At 35.9% G+C, this 10696-nt stretch overlaps 2 protein-coding genes across 2 annotated transcripts; one reads left to right on the top strand and one right to left on the bottom strand.

Moving 5' to 3' along the window:
* The first annotated feature begins 2133 nt into the window (after nt 1-2133).
* On the top strand, nt 2134-2892 carry LOC140036098 (secreted RxLR effector protein 161-like). The gene has a single exon (XM_072077362.1). The coding sequence runs from the start codon at nt 2134-2136 to the stop codon at nt 2890-2892; it is 759 nt and encodes a 252-aa protein (XP_071933463.1).
* A 5284-nt stretch (nt 2893-8176) lies between these two features.
* On the bottom strand, nt 8177-10166 carry LOC113725844 (probable xyloglucan endotransglucosylase/hydrolase protein 8). The gene is made up of 4 exons (XM_027249240.2): nt 9886-10166; nt 9604-9704; nt 9280-9491; nt 8177-8757 (listed from the first exon to the last, which is right to left on the bottom strand). The coding sequence occupies exons 1-4, from the start codon at nt 10085-10087 to the stop codon at nt 8355-8357; spliced, it is 918 nt and encodes a 305-aa protein (XP_027105041.2). The 5' UTR covers nt 10088-10166; the 3' UTR covers nt 8177-8354.
* Between the last annotated feature and the right edge of the window lie 530 nt (nt 10167-10696).

The raw sequence follows: 10696 nt of genomic DNA, 5'->3' as shown, positions 1-10696 counted from the left end.
CAACAAGAGGAGGAGCAATTATTTGTGGCCACTTGCTTTGCAAGCAAGATCTCCAGTGAAGATTGGCTAATTGATAGTGGCTGTACTCATCACATGGCATATGATGAGTCCATATTCAAGGAATTGGATAAATCATATATTTCCAAAGTTAAAATTGAAAATGGAGATTGTATTGGGGTGAAAGGCAAAGGTAATGTGGTTATTGATTATGGTTCAGGTACTAAAATAATTTATGATGTTTTATATGTACCTGAAATTAATCAAAACCTGTTGAGTGTTGGACAATTGCTTGAGAAAAATTATTCTGTTGTCTTCAAAAATAGGAGTTGCGTCATTTATGATCAAAATGGAGGTGAACTTTTTTCAGTAAAAATGAATGAAAAAAGTTTTTCTCTAAATTGGTTGAAAGCAGGTTCAAGTGCATACCTAAGTTTAGTGGATCAATCTGAATTATGGCATAAACGATTGGGCCACTATCACTATTTTGCACTTAACTACATGCATAAGAATAGTCTTGTGCAGGACTTGCCTTTTATAGAAGATAAAGGTGGAGTTTGTGAAGTTTGTCAGTTGGGAAAACAAAGCAGATTGTCATTTCCTCACAACAAATCTTGGAGAGCTTCAGAAAGGCTTCAACTTGTTCACACAGATGTATGTGGTCCAATGAGAACTTCTTCATTAAATGGCAGCAGGTATTTCATAGTTTTCATTGATGACTTCAGTAGATATTGCTGGGTCTATTTCATGAAACAAAAATCAGAGGTTGCTGCTATTTTTTTGAAGTTTAAAAATTGGATTGAAAATCAAAGTGGCAAGATGATTAAAGTGATTCGGTCAGATAATGGAACAGAATATACTTCTAATCAGTTCAACAAGTTTTGTGAAGATGCAGGAATTGAACATCAATTAACTGTCACTTACACTCCACAACAAAATGGAGTAAGTGAAAGAAAGAACAGGACAATCATGGAGATGGCCAGGTGTTTGTTGTTTGAGAAAAAATTGCCAAAGAAGTTTTGGGCAGAAGCTGTCAATACTGCAGTGTATCTTTTAAACAGGTTGTCTACAAAATTATTGAATGGTAGAACCTCATTTGAAACTTGGTTTGGATATAAACCTTCAGTACAAAACTTGAAGGTGTTCGGCTCCATTTGCTACACACATATTCCTGATGTAAAGAGAGGCAAGCTTGACGAAAAGGCAGAAGTTGGGATTCTAATTGGCTATTGCAGCAGTACCAAAGGTTATAAAGTTTATCAACCTTTGACTGCAAAAGTGATAGTCAGTAGAGACATCCATTTTGATGAATACGCAACATGGGACTAGATCAATTCCAAAGTTGAACATTTCAAGGGATTAGAATCTAAAGAATTGCAGGAGGAGAATATTGATGAATCAATAGATCATATTCCAGTTAGAGGTACCAAATTACTCTCTGACATTTATAACAAATGTAATGTTGTAGTTCTTGAACCTGCAGATTATGAAGAAGCTGCCAAAGACTTGAAGTGGATCGAGGCAATGAAGGAGGAGTTGAGAATGATTGAAAAGAACCAGACTTGGGCACTTGTGGACAGACCAATTCACAAGAAACCCATTGGTGTAAAGTGGGTTTTTAGAACCAAATTAAATGCTGATGGTTCCATCAACAAGCACAAGGCAAGGTTGGTCGTCAAGGGATATGCTCAACAATTTGGAGTGGACTTCTCAGATACATTTGCACTAGTAGCAAGATTTGACACCATCAGGTTGATCCTAGCACTTGCAGCTCAAAAAAACTGGAGAGTTTATCAATTTGATGTCAAGTCAGCATTTCTAAATGGCTACTTGGAGGAGGAGATCTTTGTGGAGCAACCTCAAGGATTTGCAGTGAAAGGTCAAGAAGACAAGGTGTACTTATTTCACAAGGCGCTATATGGCCTAAAACAGGCACCAAGAGCCTGGTACAGCAGGATTGACGATCATCTTCTGAAGATTGGATTTAAGAAAAGTTTGAGCGAATCAACTCTTTATGTAAAAATTGTCAATGATGATATAATTGTTATTTCACTATACGTTGATGATTTGCTTGTCACAGGAAGTAAGCCAATCTTGGTAAATCAGTTTCAGGAGCAGATGAAGCAAGTCTTTTAAATGACAGACTTGGGAGAGATGTCCTATTTTCTTGGCATGGAGGTTATTCAATCTCAACAAGAAATCTTCATAAGTCAGCACAAATATGCAAGAGATGTGTTGAAAAAGTTTAATATGAAAAGTTGCAAATCAATTAGCACTCCATTGATGGAGAACGAGAAGCTTAGTAAAGATGATGGAGCTGCCAAAGTTGATGAAGGCCTATACAGAAGTCTTGTAGGTTGTTTGATGTATCTTACAGCAACAAGGCCTGATATTATGTATGCTGTGAGTTTACTGTCTAGATTTATGCATTGTGCAAATGAGTTGCACTTCAAAGCTGCAAAAAGAGTACTCAGGTATGTCAAAGGCACTGCTGACTTTGGAGTTTGTTTCAAAAAATCAGAAAAATTGGAGTTACATGGCTATTCAGATAGTGACTGGACTGGTTCATATGATGATATGAGGAGCACTTCTGGATACTTGTTCAACCTGGGTTCTGGATGTTTTTCATGGAATTCTAAGAAGCAAGATGTGGTAGCTCAATCTACCGCTGAGGCAGAATATGTTGCTGCTACGGCCGCTGTTAATCAAGCCTTATGGCTTAGGAAATTGTTAGCTGATCTAAATCAAGTTCAACAAGAAGCTACTCAAATTTTTGTTGATAATGAAGCTGCTATAGCTATTTCCAACAATCCAGTGTTTCATGGGAATACTAAGCACTTCAAAATTAATATTATTTTCTTCGAGAAGTTCAAAAGAACGAAGAAATTGTTCTAGTTCATTGCAAGACTGATTATCAGATTGCAGATATTTTTACGAAGGCCTTGTCCAAAACAAGGTTTGAATGCCTAAGAAGACAGTTGGGGATCTGCAGTAAAAGTGCCAAGGAAGAGTGCTGAGATATGCCAACTTTTCCTACAGATTTTATCAGATTAAGTTTGATAACAGAATCATTCAATTGGTAGAAGAATAAGTCTTATTGTTAGGATCAAATATTTTAGCTAAGATTTGCTAGGTAGAAGATCATGTTATCAAGTAATTTTTGTTGAGATTTTCTAGAGAATTGTTAGCTAAAATTATTTTAGTTTGTTTCTTTGTAAGCACTATAAATAGGGTGTTGATGAATGAAGAAATTAAGCTCATTTTTCAGCCCTCAATATAGTCTTGATATCTTTGTTTATGCTTCAAAAACCAACATCTTGTTTTCATTTGTATTGCTGTCTATTCCCTGCTTAGTTTGTTATTTTCCTATTCTGTATTGATTGCTATTGTTTAGATGCTCTTCTCAGGATGTAGTTATATTATTCATCATTACTGGCTCTTTTCTTTATTTTTCTTTCATTTGTGGCCTCTATACTTGGTCCGGTCATTCTTTCGTACCTCAATTTTTTTCATCTGTGCGTGCTTTCTCTATGGGTTTTAGTTAGTTCATTTTGTGTCTTTATGTTTCCTCTTTTTCCTATTACATCTTTGCATGTTTTCTCCTCCGTGTTATGCCTTTTAAGAGCTATGTGCTATGTGTTGTTTGGATTGTTCGGACGGATTGCCTACCGTTGCCTCTCTATGTTTGGCTCGCTAATTCCAATGTATAGTAAAAACCGGAAAGATGGTCTGAGAGTGCGGTCATCCTCCATGAGAGCATGGACATTGTGATTATTGAATACTTCTGTCATAATATGACAGGCCATGCAAACCATTGTGCCATTAATTACTATATTAGTTTCAAAGTTTTTAGGCATGCTTTGTCTGCAATCACTAATGCACCTGCAAATATTAACTAAAACAGTTAATATTGCCACACTAACTACCAAATACTACCTCACTAATCCAATCTCACAAACTTCAGATACCTTCTCTTACATAATATATAAATGAACAACAACATGAAGAATATGGAACTTATGTAGTTCATAAAAATGGAGCAACTGGAGAGTGTTGGCTCTTCCAGTTTATTAGCCAAAGGTAGAGCTACAAAGGAATGCTGATTCTTATTTAGATATAGTGAGCCTGAACAGGTATTGAGAAGTTTTAGCACTTCGCTACTGTTACCATAGTTTACCATATTATATTGCTTCTCATGCAACTTATGTTTACATATGAACTATAGATGTTGCCTATTTAGTTTCAACCTCTTCTAATCAAACACCACTATAGCCAGATAACTTTAAGAGAAGGGTATAGAACATGGATTATCAAGATTCATCGGTAGTCATTCACTCAAGGACGACAGGAGTTTTGCCACAGCAACATCATCAAGGAAAATTACTTTTTCTTGCTTCAACATTCTGGTAGCCTAATCTTCGATGTCATCCACTTTTGCGAAGACAAGAAACAAGTATACATGCCATGGATAGATCCACTACCTAATATGCTGCATTCACAGCCATCTCTTGAGTTGGGAAGTTGAGGGTTAACTGCTTTTGTTTTGTGTCAACCCATTTGTATTTTTAAATTTGTTTGCCTCATACGAGTGTCCTTTAATTTCTAAGTGATGAGAAGCAAAAAATGATATGGCAGCGAGTGTTATCATCAATGAGGTCTGATTTCGAGCAAACCTTAATCAAAGGCGTGTGTTTCTATCAATTCATTGACAGACAGAATCGACATAACTTTATAAGTTTTATATACAGATTTATTTAGTTTTTGACATCTATATATCGCAACACTTTTAACTCTTGCCCCATACAATGCTAGAAAGTCCCAAGATTTGTTGCTCAATTCGTCCATAGCAGCAGGACTCCTTCGATTACTCTGAGGACAGGAAACAAAACAATAACTGTTTTAGTGCGTGGAAAATAGTTTACGGACAACTGGAACATCTTTGTGGCAAAGCACGAACTATAGTTTCGAGAAGTTTTGGTCTTTGTTCCTGAATCCATTACTACCTACATTGTTCTAATCTTTGATAGACATAGTGCAGAAAAATATTTCCCATGGTATGACAGCTTTTATGTGTATTCTACCATAACAGATGCAGCAGCTTAGTTGTATCCTAATGAACGTCTTCCCTAAACTTAGCTTTTCTGATGAACATTTAGTTTGAAAACTCCGTCTATTCCTCCCTCTGTTATCCTATTCTACATGTACATCTGTGGTATACAACGTGCATCCCTAAAAATGATATGCTTCATAGACGAAGCTTCATCAACAGTTTACACATGCTTGCAAATAGAATATGCACCTTATACGTAGCTTTGTGAAGCTTCATCTACAACTTGTAGATAGTTCCTAATGAAATATGTGTTGTATCATACACTTAATCTTATAGCTCCAACGTTTTCTCCCCAAGCTGTAGAAAAGGAATTGCCTATGCGCTTTATGGCTAGACATAATAAATAACTTTCTCACTGCATTTCCCTTTACAAGATGGATATTTTACAGTTAAACTTACAAATATATTCCTTATTCATGAATACGCCTTATACAGCACGCTTTGCATTCTTTTCTATGCCATGAAGCATTAACATGATCTCTTAATTTAGTTCGGCAAGAAACGACTTCGTAGCACAAGTTTAACACTAATTGGATAACAAGGAATGTTATCTAGCATTTGATCATGGGCATATTTACAATTTACCACCGTGCGTGAGTCTCCTAGTCCTCCTAAATAGCGTAATAACTGTTGTTCTCTTGATTTTCAAAATGAAGTGCTTTTTTTGGCCTTTTGCCTTTTGAGGCAAGGCTAATAAAGGGAATTATATATATTGGCACTTTGTCGAGTTGGGCGTCGGCATAAAGACCTGTAACATATTTTTGTCAATTTAAAATGACGAGTTTGTATGAATTAAATATTTTTGGGAATATTTTCCAAATACTACACTATAGCATTGTATACAAAACAGAATTCATACATGGCAATACCATATATGTCACCTCACCTCTACGACTATAAAAGAACATTCCAAAATGTTTGCATCAGTATACGTGACGCGTTTATGTAGCACGATATGAAATGTCAATGTAGAGTGTTGTAGATTCAAAAAATGAGAGAGTTTTCTGCAATTATGACTAGGGTGGTCACGGGTCAAATATCCGCTCCGTTCACACCATTTGGGTGATCTGACCTGCATCTTGCAGGTCAATCATTTTTTGATCCTTATCCGTCCCACATATCAGTGGATACCCGTTAAGATAGGGTCAGGTCAATGGGTACCCGTCGCCGCCTCATTTATTATTTAATTTTTTTAAAAAGTAATTTATACTAATTTAATTTTATATTTTACACATTTATCTAAGATTTAATAAAGATTTATTTCTAAAAAAAAAAAAAGTCTCCCACCAAGAAACAAGTGTGCGAAGAGAATACAAGATAAAAAGAATTCAAAATCAATAAAAGTTTGAAATAAATAACTCATTTTTTTAAATATATGTTTCACATTAATTAAACTCTTTTCTATAAAACATAAGATCATAATCTCTACAAATAAATCTTGTAAATAAACTATAGTCTCTCATATTTGTAATGCAAGTTGTTCAATGAAATTACTTATTTAACTCTAAATTATTATTTTATAGTATGTACATAAAAATAAAAAACAAAAAATATATATATATGCCGAATTGGTCGGGTACCCACGAGTTTTTAATTATGTGATCCTAATCCGCCCCGTATCTTAGCGGGTACGCTACCCTCTTTTGATCTGATCAAATAATACAAATCGAATATCCTAATTTTCGCATCGCATCGGATCGGATATGACGAATTTTCAGATTAGTTGATAATTTTGCTCACCCCTAATTATGACAAGCTCGACGGCAAATCCACAATTCCTGTGCAGAAATCATGAATTGTAAATGAAATTCAATTGAATTTGCTCAACATGGGCTTTAGTAAGGAAATATGAATTCTATTTTGCTTGAGAATGAAAACTATGGTCATGCGATCACTGTTCATGTTTTGTGCAAATTTCACAAAGCTGAGAAAGCCAAACAATACAGAGATGGGGGCATTTTGGGCGCAGTTAGAGGTGGCAAAATGGGCGGGATGGGCGGGATTTGCTTGGGTTTGTGATGGAACCGAGTCATATGGGTTTGGGCTCAATCTTACCCATATGTGTTTTGGGACTAATTTGGGCGGGATCACTTTGGGATGGGTTTAGATTGATCCCGCCCAATGCCCAAATCTATTTTCTACATATTTTTTTTCCTTTAATTCATTTTTACTTTTTTATATAATTTTAATATTTTTTATTTATTAATTTTTTTTTAGTTTTATTAAATAAACATGCAAGTGCTTTATACTCAGGATTCCCATTAAAAATTGGATTAACAAATAAAGGAAAAAATAGATATACAGTCATATTCCAACATATATCAAGATGGCCAAGATACTTAAGGTGTTGAATATTTATCATCATCATTGTTCAAAGATGACAGGTCTAAATTGACTGAAATGTTGAAAATTCTTATGGATAATGACTAAGAAAACTACTAGATTATATTCTCTAGTATGGCTATAAAAATTGTTAAAGATAATTTTTGAATCTAAGACTCCGTTTGGATTGGCTATTTTTTCAAAAAATAAGTTTTTCAAATACAATGTTACAGTAATATGCAATAACTCAAAAAACATCCCATCCATATTAGTATATCAAATATTTCAAAAAAAAATTATAGTAAAAATTTTTCATATACACTGCTATAATAAAATATTTCAAAAATACCTCCCAAAAATAGCTAAACCAAACAGAGCCCTTGTTATTTGAGCCCAATGGGTACCCAAGTATTTCCCAAGTATTCCCATCAATTAATGGGTACAATTGGGATTTGTCCCATTTTAAACCCAATATCAAAATCCAATACCCATCCCGCCCAAAGTCCCCATGGGCATGGGTAACCCATTGGGACTTGGGACAAATTGCCACCTCTAGGCGCAGTTGTGGATGCAGTAGAGCCACGTACTAAACACAAAGGGCTTGGAAATTTGGTTATGACGAAGCACTATCATATCCACATTCAAAAGATGTGGCTATCTTATCAAAGAGTGCTTCAGTACATGTATGTTTCATTGATGGACCCTAGTAAAAAAAATGTTCCCAAAAAACAAATAAAAAAAATCGAATTGTCTTTTAAAAGTGTAGAATATTTAATCAATGAAATAATTCCAATAATTGCAGTACAGATTACAGAAGCGCCAAACCACATAATACAGCATATATACTCAGAAAGAAAACTATCTAGCTATATATGAACTTCAATGTTCTTTTTCGAAAAAATATACCAATATCTGATTCATCAGATCAGGCCCAGGGACTTATCCAGCACTCCTCAGGTACTTTAGGGAATCTTTCGGTGTCCTTGCAATAGTCATAAATAACAAGATTTCTCTGAACCCAAGCATAGTCCAGCTTTTCGCTGTCTGAGAGATGCCAAGCAGGATACTGATCCCACCAGTGTTCTGTGGTGGTGGAGACACAGGCTGGGTAAGGGTCTTCCCATTTGCAGGCATCGACACTGAAGTCTTTATAAGATGATACAAATGGTGCAAGCGTCCAGTTTGTCTTCTCCAGACCACCTCTGGTTGCCCAGTCATCAGCATTCCATATGCTTGAAATCAAGTTCATTGGCTTGTCCATGGGGAAGAAGTTGTTTGTATAATTTGCATTCCTGTAGACCCTTATTGGAACTCTATCAACGTAGAACCTGTTGAAAAAAGTGTGTCATTTCATTTAACAATAACTCGTTAGATCAACTTAGAAAGCAATTAACGCACGCTGACTAAAATGATCATTAGTCTTTGCCTAGAACAGGAAAACTAGAAAAATTATGCTCCTTCCATCTCCCCAGTCATAGTTGTAATATGCCATTGTGCTTGGTGACTCTCATCACATGGCTGGTCTCACCTTGTTTAATTGCGGTATTTGAAGCCGAAAACGACCAAAACTTGGTCTGGTGACTCTCGTCTCGTCTTGAGAATTATTGGATCCAGATTGTCAATTTGGAAGGGTGGTAAGTTAAGCATTACTTAGCATAAGAAAAATCACAGACGCTAATGATCAACCATGAGATTTCCAAGAACCTAATTCAGTGACATTCTTGGATTGCCTCACCAAACATACTTGCATGAGCTAAACGATTTAAGGACTCTGAAGAAGAATTGCAAGTCAACAAGGAAGTCTTAATAATAAATAAATTACTGCAATGGAAAGTGAAATATGAGCTTACACAAGCTGCAGCGGGTTCCATAGAATGGAATAGCTGTGATAGTCCTTGGTGGGGTCAAACCACAAAACGTGCCTCATTTCACGATTACCAGTCCCATTCTTGTAAACGTTGGTCTGTATAAGATAAGGCTGCCCTGTTCTGTTCCCCAAGAACTCAAAGTCTATCTCATCCCTTTCAGGCCCTGCTCCGAGGTGTGTGCAATCCGAACACATCTGAAGTTTTCGGGGAACCATTACCATTAATAAATTTGCAGGGTAACGTATTGATTTTTGGTATGGGACAGGACAGCAAAACAGAAAACTCTACGTTTTAGTTTCAACTTACATAATAAGCTGTAACGACTCCAGCAGAATCACCACTGACCAGTTTGAGCTTCATGCTAAACCATCCAAATCTGTACCTTTCTTTTGTCTGGAATCCGCAGCCTATGCAATATCCACCAACATGTGATATCAGATTGGTGTATGCTATTATTCACTATTCAAATTCTTAAACTAAAAGCATTGCGGAGAAAAAATGCTACATACAAAGAAGGAAATGTGATGAAGGGTTTGAGAAGTAGAATAGAAAAGACAGATGAGGGATTATTGGTGCAGTAATGAATACCTGATTCTTTGTCCAAGGAGAGGTACCATGTCTGTCCGTCAGCAGAGGTAGTGAAATGTGTTTCAGGGCAAGTTTTGCTGAAATTATCATCAAATGATGACGTTTGTGCCGCTGTTTCTTGAATTGATGAACAAGAAAGAACAAATAATACAGCTGCAATGAGGAAACGATTGGCCATTGAAGAAGCCCTTCTTCTCTCCATTTTCTCTCGATGGAGGACCTAATATTTGGAGCTTGAGGAATGAGGCCTCTCAGTCTCGGCTGTATCTCTGAAAGTAACCCGAGTATTAAATGACATATGTGATGTTTCACAAGTTGCACTGATGTTGGTAAGGGGTACGAGTGGAAATCACCGCTTTGATTAATTAAATTATCGTCGCAATTTTACGATCAGTTTAAACCTCGTATGCCACCCTTAGCCCATAACATTTGTGTTTCACTGCGAATATGCCACCCTTCATGTTTTAATAGCGTATTTTCTCCAATTATGAGTTCACCTATATAAAAAAAAATAACTGTACGAGTATAACAATATTTCACAAATATAAAAATTGAAGTGAATTATTTTTTAATTTATTTCTGTCATTTAAATCGAATGTCGTTATTTTTAAATGATAAACATAAATATAAAAATTAAAGTGAATTATTCTTTACTAATTTATTTCTTAATTTGTTTTTGTCGCTTAAGTCGAATTTCACTTAGCAGAGGTGAAGAGGACCGACAAGCTGCAAAACGATTGAATTTGCCAGATGGAATTGGGGAAGAAAGTCCAGGCTGCCCACAAATGATCTGGATCTAATTACAGATGGA

The sequence above is a fragment of the Coffea arabica genome, chromosome 2e (assembly GCF_036785885.1).
Source record: "Coffea arabica cultivar ET-39 chromosome 2e, Coffea Arabica ET-39 HiFi, whole genome shotgun sequence".
NCBI classification, from domain to species: Eukaryota; Viridiplantae; Streptophyta; class Magnoliopsida; order Gentianales; family Rubiaceae; genus Coffea; species Coffea arabica.
The sequence above is the reverse complement of the archived record's forward strand: the minus strand, read 5'-3'. Positions and strand labels throughout refer to the sequence as shown.